The sequence below is a fragment of the Bos indicus x Bos taurus genome, chromosome 11 (genome assembly GCF_003369695.1).
Source record: "Bos indicus x Bos taurus breed Angus x Brahman F1 hybrid chromosome 11, Bos_hybrid_MaternalHap_v2.0, whole genome shotgun sequence".
Taxonomy (NCBI): domain Eukaryota; kingdom Metazoa; phylum Chordata; class Mammalia; order Artiodactyla; family Bovidae; genus Bos; species Bos indicus x Bos taurus.
In genome coordinates this window covers 60,220,249-60,241,273 of record NC_040086.1, presented here as the reverse complement: position 1 = coordinate 60,241,273, position 21,025 = coordinate 60,220,249, and the positions used below count along the sequence as shown (strand labels likewise).

Here is a 21,025-nt window from a genome sequence, read left to right as displayed (position 1 = left end):
GTTATACTGCTCTATCCCTCATTATTTTCTAGCAAAAGTAAACTGTGACATACACTTTTTTTTAAAAGCAGAAGTAATAGTGTACAAGTCAGAGACTAGATCGTATAAGGCACTGTGGCTCCCTGCTTGCTTTTCCTCTCCTGGATCACCCACTATGGAAGAAACCAGGTGCTATGTTAGCTAGTGGCCATTAACCACAAAGGAGCCTAGGGCTCTTTTCACAGCTGATGGTGAGCCTGGAGGCAGATCCTCTAGCCCCAGTTAAGCCTTGGGATGGTGACACTCTGGCTGACACCTGGTACAACTCACAAGAGACCTTCAGCTAAAATCACTTGTCTAAGCTGCTTCCAAATTCCCATCCCAACTCCTATGTGAGATAATAAATGTTTGTTGTTCTTTTAAACTTCCATGGTGGCTCAGAAGGTAAAGAATCCGCCTGCAATGAGGGAGACCTGGGTTCAACTCCTGAGTTGGGAAGATTCCCTGGAGAAGGGAATAGCAATCCACACCAGTATTCTTGCCTGGAAAATTCTGTGAACAGAGGAGGCTGTCGGGCTAGTACATGGAGTGGCAAAGAGTCAGATGTGACTGAGCGACCAACACACATACATAAAGGATATAAATATTAATGATAAATTGGACGCCTCTTGGGAATTCCCTGGTGGTCCAGTGGTTAGGATTCCGTACTTCTACTGCAGAGGGCACGGGTTCCATCCCTGCTCAGCAAACTAAGATCTTGCATGCCAAGAGGCATAACCACCCACCCCCCCAAAAGAAAGTTGTAGGCTTCTTGAAGGCACACACTAACAAGGCACTATGCTAAGTCACTTCAGTCGTGTTCGACTCTGTGCGACCTCACAGACGGCAGCCCACCAGGCTCCCCGGTCCCTGGGATTCTTCAGGCGAGAACACTGGAGTGGGTTGCCATTTCCTTCTCCAATGCATGAAAGTGAAAAGTGAAGTCGATCAGTCGTGTCCGACTCTCATCGGCCCCATGGACCGCAGCCTAGCAGGCTCCTCCGTCCATGGGATTTTCCAGGCAAGAGTACTGGAGTGGGGTGCCATCGCCTTCTCCGAACAAGGTATAGTGGACATATACTGGTTTTATTTGTCCAACATGCCTAATTCCTTTGGGAAAGTACTCCCCACCTATTCCCTGTGGTATCAGCAGTCAATCTACACTTTACCCTTGTTGTTTTTGTTATTAGTCGCTCAGTCATGTCCTATTCTTTGCAATCCCATGGACTGCAGCATGCCAGGCTTCCTTGTCCTTCATTATCTCCCAGAGTTTGCTCAAATTCATGTCCATTGCATCAGTGATGCCATCCAACCATCTCATCCTCTTTCACCCTCTTCTCCTACTGCCTTCAATCTTTCCACATCAGGATCTTTTACAGTTACTCAGTTCTTCACATCAGGTGGCCAAAGTATTGGAGCTTCAGCTTCAGCACTGAATCCTTCCAATGAATATTCAGGGTTGATTTCCTTTAGGGTTGATCTCCTTTTAGTCCAAAGGACTCTCAAGGGTCTTCACCAGCACCACAATTTGAAAGCATCAATTCTTTGATGCTCAGTCTTCTTTATGGAGCTGGAAAGCTCCATTTGTATATGACTACTGGAAAAACCATAGTCTTGACACTACCCTACTCCTGGTTAAAGAGCTGGGCAAATACTGCAAGTTTAAACTATCCTAATTCCTATATATAGTGATTTCTCTGTGGACAGCCATGTGACTTAAGCAGAGAAAATAAAAATTTCAGCCTTTATTCAATATATATATGTTGGGAAGAGAGAAGTACCTCTTTCCATTGGTAATGTTAAGCTGAAAAGATAAACTGGGACTTGAGAGCCATCCTTTTACTGCCAGAGGGAGTAAGCTTGTTTACAGAATGACATGAACAGAGTTGGAGAGACTCAACAGCCACTTCTGGGCTTCTTAAGGACATAACCTGCTAACCTTCTTTTGTGCTTAATTAAGTTAGACACTAATAGTAAGTGCTCTGTTTTTTATTTTAAATAAGTTGTTAGATAGCCAATGGGAATTTGACTCAGGGAACTCAAGCCGGGGCTCTGTAACAACCTAGAGGGGTGGGGTGGTGAGGGAGGCAGGAGGGAGGTTCAAGAGGGAGGGGACATAGATACACCTATGGCTGACATCAATAACCTCAGATATGCAGATGACACCACCCTTATGGCAGAATGTGAAGAAGAACTAAAGAACCTCTTGATGAAAATGAAAGAGGAGAGTGAAAAAGCTGGCTTAAAACTCAACATTCAAAAAACGAAGATCATGGCATCTGGTCCCATCACTTCATGGCAAATAGATGGGGAAACAATGGAAACTGTGACAGACTTTATTTTTTAGGGCAGATGGTGACTGCAGCCACAAAATTAAAAGATGCTTGCTCCTTGGAAGAAAAGCTATGACCAACCTAGACAGCATATTTACTTTGCCAACAAAAGTCCATCTAGTGAAAGCTCTGGTTTTTCCAGTAGTCATGAATGGATGTGAGATTTGTACTATAAGGAAAGCTGAGCGCTGAAGAATTGATGCTTTTGAACTGTGGTGTTGGAGAAGACTCTTTATAGAGTCCCTTGGACTGCAAGGAGATCTAACCAGTCCATCCTAAAGGAAATCAGTCCTGAATATGCATTGGAAGAACTGATGCTGAAGCTGAAATTCCAATACTTTGGCCACCTGATGCAAAGAACTGATTCATTTGAAAAGACCCTGATGCTGGGAAAGATTGAAGGAAGGATGAGATGGGGAAGACAGATGATGAGATGGTTGGATGGCATCACTGACTCGATGGACATGAATTTGAGCAAGCTCCGGGAGTTGGTGATGGACAGGGAAGCCTGGCGTGCTGCAGTCCATGGGTTGCAGAGTCGTATACAACTGAGCGACCGAACTGAATTGAACTGATGGCTGATTCGTTTGATGTTTGGCAGAAACCAACACAATACTGTAAAGCAATTATCCTTCGATTAAAAATAAATAAATTCAATTTTTTAAAAGTCTAAGTTGTAAGAAATTTTAAAGAAAGGTTCAAATATCCTGAGAATTCAGATTATCGGATCTAGTTGAGATAACTAGACAGGAAATTCATGGCAGAGATAATAAGCAATACGAATGCTAAAGAAGAGAGAGGATTTAACCAAGTGAAAATGGGCATGGATAAGAACATTCCAAGTAGCAACAGAGAAGGATATACATGTATGGAAAATATAGTCCCACATGGTTAGACTGCACAATAGATGACAGAGCATGGAAAACAGGTGCTACAGCATGGAAACCTTAAATTATATTCCTAGAGGGCTAAGCTGTTTTTCCTAGACTAAGGGCATGTGTGAGGGGGTTATTTATCACAGTATAACTGGTCAAACACACTTTGTAATCAATCTTGTTTGGATGTCACTCAGTGAACTATGCACTCATTAGTTTTATCATCATAATTCAGTTCCTGCTTCTGTACTATAACCACAGATAAATAACATTAAAATTCAGATATAGACATACTTCCACTATTATTGACTCTCTCTAATCTACTTAAGTTAATAACCCTGGCAATGAAAAAGATGTTGAACTTATTTGGCAGTTAATCTGAGCTCACTTTTAGTGACTACAACTTATTATTAAGTGCCTCCTGTATCTTGGGTGATACTACTGAGCTCTCTTTAATTAATTACAGAAAGATGAGAAACATGATAAAACTGAAACTTAGCTTGGAAGTTCAAAAGTCCCACTTTTATTTTTCCTCAATTGAGAAATAAATTTTTAAAAATCCATCCCAAAATGTTACAAATGACCTTGTGGAAGTGAAAGTGTTAGTCGCTCAGTCATGTCCAATTCTTTGCAACCCCATGGACAGTAGCCAGCCAGGCTTCTTACACCATAAATAAAAATTAAATCAAAATGGATCAAAGACTTAAACATAGAGCTAAAACTATAAAACCCTTGGAAGAAAATGGGAAAAGTTTCATAACACTGGATTTGGTAATTACTTCTTGGACATGATATTAAAAGCATAGGAAACAAAAGAAAAAATAGATAAACTGGACTACATCAGAATTAAATTTTTTTGTACATACAAGGATATTATCTAGACAGTGAAAAGACAAATCACAGAATGCCGAAGAATATTTGTAAATCATATATCCAATAAGTGATTGATATCCATAACATACAAAGAACTTGTATAACCCAACAGTAACAATAAACAACCAGATTAAAAGTGGGCAAAGGATTTAAGTAAACATTTTTCCAAAGAAGATATACAAATTACCAATAAGTACATGAAAAGATGCTCAACATCACTAATTATTATGGAATGTGACTCAAAACCACAATGAAATACCAATCAAATCTATTAGGATAGCAATTATAAAAAAGAAAAAAAAAAAGAAAGAAGGAAAGAAAAGCTGTTGATGAGGATGTGCAGAAATTAGAACCCCTGCACATTGCTGGAAAGGATAAAAAGCGGTTGTAGCCACTGTGGAGAACAGTTTGGCAGTTCCCCAAAAATTTAAATGCAGAATTATCATATGTTCTCACAATTCTACTCCTAGGTATACACCCTAAGCAGGGACTCAAACAGATATTTGTACATCACATCCATAATAATATTACTTACAAAAAACCAAAAGTGAAAACAACTCAACTGACCATGAACAGATTCACGGATAAATAAAATGTGTGTGTGTGTGTGTGTGTGTGTGTGTACATATATACACACACAGTGGAGGCATACAGTGGAATATTATTCAGCCTCAAAAAGCAATGAAATTCTGACACAGTGCTACAACATGGATAAATCTTAACACATTATGCAAAGCAAAGTAAGCAAGACACAAGAGGGTAAGCATCTTATGACTCCACTTTCATGAGGTACCTTGTATAACGAGCAAATTCAAAGACACAGAAAGTAGACAGAGATTATCAGGGGCCAGAGAGGTGAGAATGGAGAGATATTGTTTAATGAGTACAGAGTTCCTGTTTGGGATAATGAAGAAGTTCTAGAAACAGAGAGTGGTAATGTACTTAATACCACTTAAAAATGGTTAAATGGTAAATTTTACATCTTGTATATTTTACATACTTTTTAAAAAAGTTCTAAGAGTGGGCTTGGGTCAGAGGCCTTCTACATTTATCTTGGCTGTAAAGCAGCAGCATACATGGAATGAAGCCCACAGGCCCTGAGCCAGTACATAAATACTAGACAAACACAAGCAGCTTCAACATTGCTGGGCAGGATACCCAGTCACCCTGAGTTTAGCACAAAAACTGTTTCCAAGTTCTCTTAAAGCTTGGTTTCCTGGCTTCCTCTCAAATACCCAATCTGTCCACAAGAATAGAACCAGAGAGCCTGAATGGCAACAATCTGAAAGAAGTCCACGAGCTGCCTGTTGGCAGGCTATTAGAAGCTGAGGACTTCACCAGTGCTAAAGCCCTGTTCTCAAACACGGTCAACAAGTTTGCAAAGACAAACACTGATCACTCTTTCTCTCTTTAAATCTTTACACTGAAACATAATATACAGAAAGAAAAGGGCACATCATAAGAAATAATGATATTTTTTAAAGCTCATTAGGAAGAATTTAAGTTCAAAAATCTCAAATGCATCTCTTCATAAATTGGGGCTTTTAAAAAAATAAAATTACTTCAGCACAAAAGCATTTTCTTAATTGCCAAATGTTAAATAATTTCTTTTGATTTATTTTTTTCCCAAGTGGAAGGGCTAGTGATAACAACTAACAAAAAACTCAAATTGTACATTAGATGGGCAACTTAGTAGTAGGGGCTTCCCTTGTAGCTCAGCTGGCAAAGAATCTGCCTACAATGCAGGAGACCTGGGTTCAATTCCTGGGTCTGGAAGATGCCCTGGAAAAGGAAATGGCAACCCACTCCAGTATTCTTGCCTGGAGAATCCCACGGACAGGGGAGCCTGGTAGGCTATAGTCCATGGGGACACAAGAGTCGGACATGACTTAGCGACTAAACCACCCCACCAAACTTAGGTGTAAGACTGTTAAACAAAGACTAATGTTACCAATTTATACTAACATATTCATACAAAAAACAAGTTATTTCCAATTCCTCACTTTCTTTCATTTCCTCCATCGCTTCCAACACATCCCAAAGCAACTTATCTACATTAAAACATTTCTTGTATCTGCTCACTTCTCTCCACCTTGATTGCTAAAATTATCTCCATCTTCCTGGCTAACGTTCTTACCTGGCCCACCACTATAGCACCTGCTAAGTGTTCTCCTGACTATGTTTTCCCTTTTGGCACTGTAATGATTTTTATTAGTTATCCCTGGGCTTGCCAAGTTTTGAAACATGTTACAACAAAATTTGAAAAGGAAGGAGATCGTCCTAATTATGGGAAAGAGGTAGAAATGTGGGATGAAGACTGTCAGAAGTCCAGGTAAACCCACGAAAACCCATTTTGAAACAAAGTACTAATTTTGGCTCTGTTCATTCTAGATACCTAACCTTGCTAATAAAATGAAAGAGGAAGTTTTCAGAATTTTTGTTTTTACCTTGAAATCCCATTTTACCTACTAATATCACACAGATATTTGGAAGCAAAAGAGAATAGCTTTTAATGTGCAAAAAAACAGTTCCAACCTTGGTGATTTTTTCCCCTAACCTCTCAGAACCATGGCTTCACTCTTGACTATAATAAGCCATCCTTCTCAAATGAATTCAGGAACTCTGTGAGGACATAAACCACATTACATCAGTCCCTTGTTTTGAAGCCCTACAGTGGTTTCCTACTATACTTTGAATAAAAATTCAAATTTCCTACCAAGGCCAACTTCCTGCCTTTGCTGTTCCTTCGGCACGTATTTGGTGCTCTCCAATCACCCTGCCTTCTTAGAGAAGCCTTCCCTCTCTCAAACAAAAGCAAAAGTCCTTTACTTTGAGGTGGGGTCTGGGGGTCCATAATTTTTTAAAGCTCCTTAAGTGAGTCTGATTCACAGCGATGCTGAAAATTACTGTAGTAAATGAGTCTTGCTTTTGCTTGAGACAATTTTTCTGCCAATTTACTTCCCGGTACTTGTTACTACCTATGGTTTGAGAAACTGGAAAATCAACATGTAGGAAAAGTTTTTTTTTTCCCTAAAAAAAAGGAAAGAAAAAAAAAAGTGGTGGGAGGGAGGGAGGTGGAGAGAGAGAAAGAAGGAAAAAAGTAAGAAGGAAAGAAAGGGCAACCTGTACTAAACTAGTGCCAAAGGTCACACCTATATGCTAAACAAAAGGGTGATGCTCATAAACTCGAGAGAAGTCATACTATCTGTACCACCTTTTTCATTTTTCTTAGTTCACGACACTCTGAATCAGAGATGAAGTCAGCGAAATCAAATGCAAATGTTACCTCCTTAGAACTACCTTTCTCAACTTCTTGGGTAAAGACAGCCATTTCCTTTTCTGAGCTTTGATAAGGCTCTTCAGTCTCTGATACACTTTCTTACACTACTTACTACTATTTTTTGTTTTCTGTCAGCTCCTTAAGATAAGAGTTGTCCACATTGTTCACAGATATATCCTCAGCACCTACATAGTGCCTGATAGTAGATGCTTAGTAAAATAGTGAGTTATATGATTCGTTTATTCATTCAACAACTATTTCCTGAACATTACGTGCCAAGTAGCATCCTAGACTTTGAGAATATAGCAATGAACAAAACAGCAATAATCTTCATCCCTTTGCATGCTAATATGGAGCACAGACAAGTATAGTAGGTACAATAAAATATACAGCATGGTAGATAGCAGTAAGTGCCAAGAAGAAAAAATAAAGCAGAAAAGACTAATTGATGATGATCAAATGTAGATCAGTGGTTGTCTAGGAACTGTGCTGGAGAGAGAGAGATGGATTGTACAGGGGAAGAAGGAAACTTTTAAGGGATGAATAACCTGCTCTGTCACTTGACTGCCATAGTGGTTTCACAAGTATACACATACACCAGCCAAAATTAATCAAATGGGATACTTCCAATAGATACACTGTACTGTATGGAAATTATAGCTCAATAAAGTTTTCAAAAAATAAAACAGAAAGTAAAGACTAAACTTTAGAGAGGTGGTCAGGGAAAGTGCTATTGAGAAGGTAAATTTTTTTAAATGACCTTAGAAAAATAAGTAAATGAAATAAGATTAAAAAGACCTCAGGAAAGTGAAAAGACTAACTCTAGGATACTTGAATGAAGACCAATCAAGACAGAGGGATCAGCAAATGTGTAGACTCTAAAGAGGGAGCATGCTTAGCATGAGCCATGAATCAGCAAGGAGGCCACTGGGTCTTGCTATAGCAGACTGAGCAGGGGAGAGAGTGATTAATCTGATTGTGATATGAAGGCCCTACAGAGAGATGAACACATTAACTGAGTTGGGCTTTAACAGAGTTACTGTTGACACACTGCTGTGTGTAGAGAATTGCCAAAGGCAGATGCAGAGAGTTCAGTTAGGAGGATGTTCCTACAATCTAGGAGAGAAGTTATGGTGATCTGAACAGAGTAGAGGGGAACAGAGAAGAGTAATCAAATTAAACCCAGCAAGATATGATGATGGACTAGATGTGGGCATGAGAAGAGGATAGGAAGTAGAGGAATGGAGATAACACTGACTGAGATGATAAAAAATGAAGGAGGAACAAATAAGGGAGGCAACAGAGGAACTTAGTCTGAGGCATATTCAATTTTTTGATAGCCTTTCCACATTTAGAGTTCTCAAGTACGTCATAAGTATATACATGGAATTTAAGGGAGAAATTCAGTTTGGAAATACAAATTTGGGAGTTGTTAGGGTATCAGTTCAGTTCAGTTCAGTCGCTCAGTCATGTCCGACTCTTTGCAACCCCGTGAATCGCAGCACGTCAGGCCTCCCTGTCCATCACCAACTCCCAGAGTTCACTCAAACTCACGTCCATCGAGTCAGTGATGCCATCCAGCCATCCCATCCTCTGTCGTCCCCTTCTCCTCCTATCCCCAATCCCTCCCAGCATCAGAGTCTTTTCCAATGAGTCAGCTCTTCGCATGAGGTGGCCAAAGTACTGGAGTTTCAGCTTTAGCATCATTCCTTCCAAAGAATACCCAGGACTGATCTCCTTTAGAATAGACAGTATTTAAATCCATTAAACAAATAAGACCACCTAGGAAGTGTGTGGAGGTGTATGGAGAAGTGTGTGGAGAAGTACCCACTCCAGTACTCTTGCCTGGCAAATCCCATGGATGGAGAAGCCTGGAAGGCTGCAGTCCATGGGGTTGCTAAGAGTCAGACACAATTGAGCGACTTCACTTTCACTTTTCATTTTCATGCATTGGAGAAGGAAATGGCAAACCACTCCAGTGTTCTTGCCTGGAAAATCCCAGGGACGAGGGAGCCTAGTGGGCTGCCATCTCTGGGGTCGCACAGAGTCAGACAGGACTGAAGTGACTTAGCAGCAGCAGCAGCAGCAGCAGCAGGAAGTGTGTTGCAGATAGGGAAGAAAACAAGACCAAAACTTAAGCTCAGGGACACTTCAACATTGAGAAGCTGGGGAAATAAGAAAGAGTCAGCAAGAAAAATATGAAAAGGGGGGGAAAAAAAAAAACACACTAGAAATTAGAAGGAAAATTAGGCAACTAATTAGACAACTAGGTGTCTTAGAAGACAAGTGTTTCAAATAGAGAATTCAAGTATGTCAAATGTTGTTCATAAGTTTCAAAGGTTATCACTTAAGACTAAAATAAATGCAAAAATATTATATAAATTTTTGAACAAAGGCTTAAGAAAATCAACTGTATTAACAGTAGACCAGTCTAATCTTTAACACATTAAAATATTAAATGCCACTTATTACTACATAATTCTTACATTAAAATACCCCAAAATGCCAACTTTTTAACTGGTAAATTATCGACTACTGAAAAGTGCTGATTTTAATTGTTTCAAAACTAGATGATCACTTAAATTTTTTCCCCCACTGGCTATTACATATTCTCTATTCACTCTAATTAGAAATGCTAACAAAAGTTTTCTAGCATCTTTTTTCTTTTGTAAAACATTTCCTTCTGTACAAGGTATTTTTGCAAATAGCTAATTCAGAGTTAGCCAGAATTTAAATATTAAGTTTTCAGTCTCCGTGTTTGTTTAACAAAAATGAACACAATAAAAATCACAACGGCTTTCAACGAGGACCAAATTTTTTACTCTATTTATTTTCTGTGTTGTTATAGACCTTGGGCACTGTCCTTCTACAAATTATATCTTGGAACTGTAAGTTTAGGACTACAACTTTAGAAAACAAACTAATATGAAATATATGTTAGAGCTACAAAAAGGGTTGACCTATTTAGAACTAAAGTTTAAATAAACCCAATATTTGAAACTTTATATAAAATATAAAATGGAAAATTCCTTTATTAAAAAAAAAAGTATTCTAAATTGATTTAAAGCATCCTCAAGCTGTTACATTTCATCAATCCATAATGACAAAGGGTGGTTTGTTAGATTAGTTTGACTAACTTCTCTGGAGGCTTTCCTTTATTACATTGTTAAAAGTGAAAATCCAACTTTAAAAACAAGAATTATCAGAAATAGGCCAAGTATTACAACTTGTATAACTAAATAAGATTATCCAAGCTATTGCAACGTGATCTCAAAATGGTGACTAAGTGCTAATTCTCTATATCCCATCCTTACAAATTTCCCCACATACTGATACATATACAGATAAGTGTATATATATGTATGTAAAAGAGAAAGGCATGAGAAAGAGAGAATGTGTTTTAAACTTTGCTTCTTCTCCTATGACACAAAGCAGGGAGTTGTGGTGGCTGTGCTCAGGCTTAAAAGGCTACAATAGTAAGTAAGAGCGCTCGGCATAAAACTGATAATTACTCATGTTTTAGCAGGTTCTTGCTCCTTACCAGACAGAATTATACAAGGAGATCAGTGTACATTGTTTTAGAAGGAATTGTGCAAATTAAAAATAAGTGACTACTTTCTTTGAGATTAGATATTTACCTATGTTTCAGACAAAATACTGGCCTTTTAATCCAGAGCCAAATCTGTCTTAATCTAAGAAATGAGAGCATGTTTATCATTGTTTGGGCTTCCTGATGGCTCAGATGGTAAAGAATCCGTGCGCAACACAGGAGACCCAAGTTTGATTCCTGAGTTGGGAAGATCTCTTGGACAAGGGAATGGCTACCCAATCCAGTATTCTTGTCTGGAGAATTCCATGGACAGAGGAGCCGGGGGGCTACAGTCTCTGGGGTCTGACATGACTGAGCAACTTTCATTGATACTCACTCACCATTGTATATAATCTCTTGATATCGCATATCTTATCTAACTTACCTAACTGTTTGAAAACGACAGGACTGCATATCTGATGAGATGGGGAGAAAAAAAAAACAGATTAGTAAAGGTAGACTCTACTTCTTCCCTATGTAGGCTAAAAACATAGCCCAAAACTAGAGTGCTTGATACACTAAAACTTTGTCTAGAAAAGGCAACATTAGCCATTTTTTAAAAATGACAATAAAGAAACAGAGCTTTATACTTCAGGATCTCTACAGGCGGGGAATCTCTAAATACTTAAGAAAAAACAATTTAGCAGAAGAAAGAAGAAATAATTCACTACGGGACGGTTTAGCATGGAAGTTGTGGCAAAATGGTTCCTCACAAAATGTCTTACTGGTCTTGAAAAACAAGAAGTTACAAAAGAAAAACTAGCTTGTCTTTATAAAAAGCCAAAATTGAGGCTCAAAAGAGAGAAGTAACTATATAGGAGACTCTACTAAGCATATAAACGATCCCCCGCACCCAAAGAATGTTACTGTTTAAAAAAAGAAAAACATTCTACGAGAAATTCTGTTTCAGTTCCAGGAAAGACAAACACAACAGTGGTTCTGACTAAGTAAGCAAAACAATGAAACTTTTCTAATATACACACCAGTCCTCAAGGCTTAGGTCTCTCTATGATTTATGTTAAAACAAGAAGGATATCAATTATACAAGTAAAGCACTGATGTTCTTCCCTTTGGACATGAAATGTTCACCTCAAACTTTTCTGTGTACTTTTACGACTCAATTCATGTTTTATTCCTACAAAAATTTTATTTCTGTTGAAGAAAAGCATTTACTATAAGAAAGGTAATTAGGTTACTAGTGCATAGTCATTTTCTCTAGCTTTGCATACTTACATAAATATTTACTTCCTTAGTAACTTCTCTATTACTTTGGCTTCCTCATACTTCAAAGGTATTATATATTGCAGTTAATAAGAGAGAAAAAAAAAAAAAAAAAGAGGTAATACATGCACTTGGCTGCCAACTGTCAAATGTACTTTTTGGACCAAAGAAAGAAGTAATGCAAACTGGGTAGGAGAGAGAAACTTAAGCAGGGAGGTGGGGGGAAACCCAAAAACCTACCACCATGACATCTAGTACCTGAATAAATAGTCCTCAGTCAGTTCAGCCGCTCAGTCATGTCTAGCTCTTTGCAACTGGAGCACACCAGGATTCCTTTGTCCATCACCAACTCCCAGAGCTTGCTCAAACTCATGTCCATCGAGTCAGTGATGCCATCCAACTATTTCATCCTCTGTCATCCCCTTCTTCTCCTGCCTTCAGTCTTTCCCAACATCAGGGTCTTTTCCGATGAGTCAGTTCTTCGCATCAGGTGGCCAAAGTATTGCAGCTTCAGCTTCAGCATCAGTCCTTCCAATGAATATTCAGGACTGATTTCCTTTAGGATGGACTGGTTGGATCTCCTTGCAGTCCAAGGGACTCTCAAGAGTCTTCTCCAACACCACAGTTTGGAAGAATCAGTTTTTTTGGCGCTCAGCTGTCTCTATGGTCCAACTCTCACATCCATACGTGACTACTAGAAAAACCATAGCTTTGACTAGACAGACTTTTGTTGGCAAATAATATCTCTGCTTTTTAATATGCTATCCAGGTCTGTCATAGCTTTTCTTCCAAGAAGCAAGCATCTTTTAATTTCATGGCTGCAGTCACCATCGGCAGTGATCTTGGAGCCCCCAAAAATAAAGTCTGTCACTGTTTCCATTGTTTCCCCATCTATTTGCCATGAAGTGATGGGACTGGATGCCATGATCTTTGTTTTTCGAATGTTGAGCTTTAAGCCAGCTTTTTTCAGTCTCCTCTTTCACTTTCATCAAGAGGCTCTTCAGCTCCTCTTCACTTTCTGCCATAAGGGTGGTGTCATCTGCATATCTGAGGTTATTGATATTTCTCCTGGCAATCTTGATTCCAGGTTGTGCTCCATCCAGCCCAGCATTTAGCATGATGTACTCTGTATAGAAGTTAAATAAGCACAGTGACAATATACAGCCTTGATGTACTCCTTTCCCAATTTGGAACCAGTTTGTTGTTCCATGTCCAGTTCTAACTGTTGCTTCTTGACCTACAAACAGATTTCTCAGGAGCCAGGTCAAGTGGTCTGGTATTCCCATCTCTTGAAGAATTTTCCACAGTTTGTTGTGATCCACACTGTCAAAGGCTTTAGTGTAGTCATCAATAAAGCAGTAGTAGATGTTTTTCTGGAACTCTCTTGCTTTTTCTATGATCCAGTGGATGTTTGACCTCTGGTTCCTCTGCCTTTTCTAAATAGTCCTCAAGCACTTCACAAATTATGGCAAGTAGAACTAACAGGCCAACATCATTCTCACTGTAAAAATTTAATGCCAAGCTCTATTAACATTTTAAATCAGAGTATTTTGCTACCTTTAACACAGTAGTTCTCAATCCTGGATGAATACTGAAATCACCAGTTTTAGTTGGCTTTTTTTTTTATTTGTTTGTATTTTGGCCACACAACAGGGCATGCAGGATTTTAGTTTCCCGACCAAGGATCAAACCTGTAACCCCTGCAGTGGAGTCTTAACCACTGGATAGCCTGGAAAGTCCCCACCCTTTTTTTGAAATCACCAATTTTAAAGAATTCTGATGCCCAGGTCCCATTCCCACAGATTCTTCTCTCTTTTTTTTTTTATTTTTTAAAAAATGTATTATATTTTTGGCTGTGCTGAGTCTCTGTTGCTGTGCGGACTTTTCTCTAGTTGAGACTAGAGAGGCTACTCTCTAGTTGCAATATTCAGGCTTCTCAATGTAGTGGCTTCTCTTGTGGAGCACAGGTTTAGGCATGCAGGCTTCAGCCACTGTGGCATGTGGGCTTGGCAGTTGAGGCCCCTGGGCTCTAGAGCACAGGCTCAGTAATTGTGGCCCATGGGCTTAGGTGCTCCATGGCATATGCAATATTCCTAGATCAGGGATCAAGCCTGTGTCTTCTGCATTGGCAGGCAGATTCTTTATAACTGAGCCACCGGGGAAGCCTTCCATAAATTCTTATTTAATTAGTGTGAAGTGTGTCCAGAGCATGAAAACTGGTAAAGATCCAAAACTCATTCTTATAGGCAGCACTGACCAAGAACCACTGATTTAAAATGACACAAAATGAACAAACAAGGTGATTTAGTTGATTGAGATATATGAACAGACACACACACCAGAGTTCAGAAAAGTTGATCATTCTTCTTAGAAGCAACCTCTTAATATCCTAGCATCATTAATTCTCTAACAAACTCATCCAATGACAGTACTGTGAAAATAACTTAGCCTTTGTTGCCTATGTATGTTCTAAAAATTGACTTAGTAGAGTATGTTATAAATAATATTCACCTAGAAGCTGACAGAAGTACTAACCAAGGATCCAGGTCTCACAAAAACATTTCCAGTAGGATCTGCGTTGTATATTTTACCACCATTCTAGTTGTCTAGTTTCTATTACAGTTTACTTTTTTCTTTACACCTTTTCTTGATTTAAGAATATATTTGCAGTCAAAGAATTTCTGTGGGTTTAAGTACATTTCCAATCATTTGCATAATGATCATTTTCTTTACAACTTTGAAGTATAAATAATGTACAATAAACTGCATATCTAAAGTATGCAATTTCATAAGTTTGATATACATATATATCCATAAACCTGTTGTCACAATGAACATAAACATTTCTACCACACTTAAAAATTTTCATGCATTTTCTGGGATTTTATATGAGTAGAATCATACATTATGCTAAAAAAACTTTTCCTCTGGCTTATTTCACTCAGCAAATGATTTTGAGATTCAACTGTTTTGTTATATATATCAAAAGTTCTTTCCCTCTTATTGCTCAGTGATATTCCTATCAATGCTCTTGATTACCACATTGTATACCTAACATATTTTCTTGGCACAGACTATTGTGAGAAGCTAAAAAAGCTCCTCGATGTAGGCATCAATGATTTTTGGAAAAACTAGGTCTGGTGATCCCCATTTTAATTCTCCCTTTACCACTTAGCAGCTGTGTCTGAAGCAAGTCACTTATCTGCCTCGTATACCTTCTCTAGAAAATGGGCATATATGTCACCTCACCTATGTAAGTTACCTTAGACAAGTGCTTAAAGACTCTCTGACTTGGACCTATTGATTCTACTGAAATAGGTAAACCTTCTAGAAAAACAGCAATGCTTGTTTGTTTACATACTGCCTGTGGCTGCTTCTGAGCTGCAGCAAGAAAGATGAGTACTTGTGACAGAAACTATATAGCTGTCAAGTCTAAAATATCTGTCCTCTTAAAAAAAGCTTACCAACTTATTCTAAATAATCATGAAATGTTCCTGAAGCTAGCTAAAAAACATCTGTAGTGATGTTTAGAATTACTGATTCACAAAAAAACATTTCACTATTTTTAAAAAAGTTTTTTTTTTACTTTAGCTAACAAAATGAAAGGAAAATCATATGAACTCAAAAATAGATTTTTAAAATCCCTGTGTCAGTACCCAGTAAGTTTAGATGGCATATAAAATCAAAAGGCACATTATAAACCCTAGCTCAAAAAATACTAGGAAAATATCCAGTTAAAGGAATACTGTAATAGTTTTCTTCCCAGGTGGCACTTAGTGGTAAAGAACCCACCTGCCAATCAGAAGAGGTTAAGAGATGCGGTTCGATCCCAGGGTTGCGAAGATCCCCTGGAGGAGGACATGGCTACCCACTCCAGTATTCTTGCCTGGATAATCTCATGGACAGAGGAGCCTGGTGGACTACCAGGGTGGCAAACAATCGGACACAACTGAAGTGACTTATTAGCACAGCACATGGTTTTCTAGCAAAGTCAAAGCAGATACATATGTTTGCATCTTCTTGCCCAATAACAAATACTAGAAGACAAAATGAAATAATCACTACTGCCAGCATAAAAAACGAATAGCCTATACAAATGGCTGGTGAAACTGAAATATCCAAGAATACTTTCTGCACCTTCTTAAATGTCTGATTTTTGGTCTAGGAATTAATTGGAGTGGTTAAGAAAATGGACTTTAGGATCAGAGAAACCAAAGTCATAAAGGCTTGCAAAATAAAGGAATAAAAGGACCTCAAAATAAATTTTGCAAAAGTACAATTTTTAAAAAATTTATTTAAAAATAAAAAATTAAATTTAAAAAAATTTAATCTTTAAATTAAAATTTAAAAGTCATTAGAGAACTACAAATACTGAACAATCCTAAGAAACTCAAGAAGGGAATATGTGAGGAAATCTGCCAGCTAAAAAATGTTCTCCTTATTAGAAGAAAAGAAATACATTTCTATTATAGCATGTAACAGAACCACTTATTTGATTATTTACCTGGGAATAAATCTAATTAGCTAATTCAGTGATCTGGGTTTTCTCTTCTTAATTACAAGTTGCTGCTTTTTCCTCCGCAAAAGACATATACCAGGTCATTAAAAGTCTGATCTGGCAGTCAAGTGACTGCCAGTTCAAACTGACTTCAAGAAAAGCCATGCCATAACGACACTGGAAAATGAAAGGAAAGCAGTGAGTGAGTGAGTGAGAGTCGCTCAGTCGTGTCTGACTCTTGTGATCCCATGGACTAGAGCCCACCAAGCTCCTCTGTCCATAGAATTCTCCAGGCAAGAGTACTGGAGTGAGTTGCCATTTCCTTCTCCATCGCAAGGAAAGCAGTACTGTTTTATAAATAATCAGTATCAATTAAAAATTATTTGTAGGCTCAGGGACAGAAACAGTACATACTCAGGGTTTTTAGGACAATATTGTAATTAAAATACGTGGCCTCTTATACCTGAATGCCTATAAAGATGAGTTTTGTGAGTCAGTTTTGTTCTGTGCTGTTTAATCTTAATTTCTGGTCTTTATTTAGCATTTTTATCATTGCCTTGGAGATTCTGAATGCGGAGATCTAACCAGAAGGGAGCAGTGGACAACTTCTGTGCAGTCACCTCACTGGTCCATTTTGTTCCTCTGAGATAGCTATACCAGAGGCTGGTGGCTTTCAGACTCAATCCACAACTGAGAATATCCACATTTTCAGATGATTTCTATCTCTGAAAAAGGATTCTAAAAAGCAGAATCTTTTCCTATTATCATTTCTGCAAACAAAGACTGTAAAATAAATTGTTCTGAATGTATGGCTAACATGTAATAGAAAATATAGTTTACAAAGGGGAATTGATCAAAGTTTGAACTCACCTGTCCACTTTTCCCTATTTCCAGCTCCATGATGGCAACAGGAGTATGTATTTGAGCTGAGTGTCTTGACTGCGATTTGCCATCAACTCTCCAGCTCAAGCTCCGAAGCCCTCTGTCCCAGCAGCTCTGGTTCATAAGACTCTCTCGGATTTTTGTCTTATGGCTCTTCCAGAACTTGGAAATGACAGCAGCTTGCTCAGATGTGATCCCTCCTTGCTTTTTGGTTTGAGCAGTCAAAAATGCCTCCAGCTGGTTGAAATCCATGTCTGCAGATGCAATAGACTAAAGACAGAAAAAGGAATAAATTTGAATTTGGTAGATAACTAGAAAAAGATAGTTTCTTAACCACAGATCACAGTTTTAAATGATTCTTAATCACTGAATAATCTTTCAAAAAGGGTCATCAAGGCCTTCCCTGGTGGTCCAGTGGTTGAGAGTCCACCTGCTAATGCAGGGGACACAGATTCAATCCCTGGTTTGGAAGGATCCCACATGCCATGGAGCAACTAAGCCTGCTGCAGCACAACAACTGAGCCAGCACTCCAGAGTCTGCGAGCCATAAATACTGGAACCATGCCCCACAGCTACTGAAGCCCACAGGCCCTAGAGCCCGTGCTCCACAACAAGAGAAGCCATCACGATGAGAAGTCCATGCATTCCAACTAGAGAGTAGTCCATGCTTGATGCAACTAGACAAAGCCCATGCACAGCAATGAAGACCCAGCACAGCCAAATAAATAAATCTTTTTTAAAAAGGTCATCAAAAGACAGTAATGAGAATAAGCTCTTCATAAGTACAAAAATATTCCCTTTGAAAATACTGAATATCAGAAAAGCTACTGTTAAAAATTTCACATTGGGAATTCCCTGGTGGTCCAGTAGACAGGACTCCATGCTCTCACTGCTGAGGACCCAGGTTCAATCCCTGGTTGGGGAACAAAGATCTCAGAAGCCATAAGGCATGGCCAAAAGAAAAAAAAAATCCACATCACTCAAATTCTCTATTAATAACTATAATCTATAAATATCCAGTTCCATGATGAGAAAATAATAAATAAAAATATAAAAATAAAATAATAAGATGAGAGTAAAATGAATTAGTGCTCTGATGAAATCTTCTGTAATTTCACAGTGCCTTATAGCCAGGCTTGGTTTGATATACTATAAATGTGTGATGCCTTGTCCATAAGAAGTACTAAGTAAATTTTGTTAAATGTATTATTTTAGATTTGTAGCCTATCTTCAACCAAATAGTTCATATTCAATAATACTACTCTAAAGTATACTACATTACGTTTTTCCATAAATTTTCAAACCTTAACTGCCACTGCTGTTCTGAGAAGAATAAGCAGCTAAACTGAAGTGGGAAATCATCAAAGGGCTCAGGCAATGGAGCCTTGGATAGGACAGTGATGTTTAATACTTCATTTCAGAACAAGCTTTCCCCTGCCTGACCAAAAGTTCCAAACCAAAATACAATACCTCCTTTCTCTGGGCACAGTGACTGACCCAAATTAATCTCCCAATTTAGAGTAGGTGGAGAAGTGGTTTTGCCTCTTGGGTGTGATGGTACCAGAAGAATATGAGGCTAGATGGTTGCAAACAGTCATCTTTGATTTTCTGGCAAAATATCTGACTGCAAAAAAAGATGAAAATGTATTCTAATGGAGTGCTATCCCTGTTCTGTGATCCCCAAGGCCCTGGTTCCTACAGACCTCTCTTCGACTCCATGTTATCTCAGCATCTTTTCCACCTGTAGACACCAAAAAATCCCATTTACTATTCAAAATAGTTTAAGCTGTATAGCTATCATTTGGAAGCAAGAGTTCTACCTAAACTTAAGCATTAGAAATGAGAACAGAGGAATGTAAAGGTAGGTAGTGTACACACAGAATATAGGCAGAATGGGTGGAACAGAGGCTGAAAGACAAACATGTTGTCTTTCATTCCTCTATTAATATAAAAATTGTACAATAAATGTTAGAACATAAAGGCATTTCTCATAACAATTCAACATACATTTACTGAATATCTGCCTATTTACCAGGTATAAGGGTCCAAAATTTCTGGCTATGTGACTCAACAGAAACATTAACTTGTATAATATACTATAATTAAATAAAATTATTTCTACTGGCACTTTGCTTCACAATATCACAGCACAACACAGCTGATGTGTATCATTCTTTTCCTCAAAGCATATCAAGAAATCTACTCTGATTTAACTTCACTTGTGACAGAAGTTATTTTGATTGGATTCCAATCAATAATACCTTGAACTAAAATCAGTTCACCTAAAAAAATGTGTTACCATCTCTATAACATAGTTTTCTTTTTTTTTGCCCAGTGTGTCCTGCAGGATGTAGTTTGCCAACCCTGCTCAAGAACATGCTACAAAAAAAATTGACACATGTCCCACATGACTTGGCAGTGTCCCATCTAAGATCATGTGGAAAGAAAACCTGTTTATAATTACTTGGACCTAGAAATTAGTCTTTTACTTTTTACATTAAAAAAAGTATTTTTTGCACAGTTTTAATAAGTTCTGAATTTTCCAGGAATGCAACTAACGTAGCTTGTACTTTGGTCAGAACTTTATAAACAGGCTATCAAGTATTTTACAAAATCTCATTACCAGAGGCAATACCATTCATATTTTTATATCTAAACTACCAAACCATCTATATCTGTCTGTACTTATTGCTGCACATTCACTATATATATATATATATATATATATATATATATTCACTAAATATATACCTGCAAGTATTTAATTCATTATATGTTCTAATTCAGTAATGTTTCAACATTTACATTTTTTTTTTTTTGGCTGCACCACATGGCACGCAGGACCTTAGTTCCTGACCAAGGATTGAACCTGCTTCCCCTGCAGTGGAAGCACAAAGTCTTAGTGGAAGCAAAAGTTCCTCAACACTCACATTTTCAAATATATATTTTAAATTACTTTACTTTTTTATTTTCCTCATAACTTTACATTATACTCATGTCACCATACTGATTAGAAATTATACATATTAACTTTATTATATGTGAATTATAATTACATATGTATTTCATTTAAGGTTAAAAAGAACTCTATAGTCAGGTCACTCAAGATGGCTGTTCTCTTGTTCTCTGTACATCCCCTGCCTAACAGCGCCTGCTTTACTCACATGACCGACCTTACAAACTTGTTCCAGGCCCCAGCTAGTGGCTCTTTTTATCAAAAGGTTGATGAGGGGTGTGGGCCTCTGATTTCCCTGGTAACTAATGAGCCAATTTGACATAATTCCCCCTATAACTGGCAATCTCCTCTTCCATATGGACACGAATAAGTGACTAAACTATCCCTTCCACCCAGGAGTGAAACCTGCCACGATGTCCGCTCTACCGTCTGCTGCACATGGTGGGGTGCTGCTCCAGGACCTTGTTTCAGATGTGTAAGCTCCCTCATCCATTAAACCA

The 21,025-nt window shown here is 38.1% G+C and overlaps 1 protein-coding gene across 4 annotated transcripts in view; it reads right to left on the bottom strand.

The window, feature by feature from the left end:
• The window catches only part of COMMD1 (copper metabolism domain containing 1), a 170,773-nt gene that overhangs the window by 85,946 nt on the left and 63,802 nt on the right, over positions 1-21,025 (bottom strand). For 2 of the 4 annotated variants that reach the window (XM_027555596.1, XM_027555599.1), the window contains one exon: positions 17,558-17,839. In XM_027555596.1, coding sequence (XP_027411397.1) covers positions 17,558-17,839 — 282 coding nt within the window. Of the gene's footprint in view, positions 1-11,353; positions 11,385-13,669; positions 13,691-17,557; positions 17,840-21,025 lie in introns of those variants that run through there. The other 2 variants (XM_027555597.1, XM_027555598.1) reach the window with 2 other exon arrangements.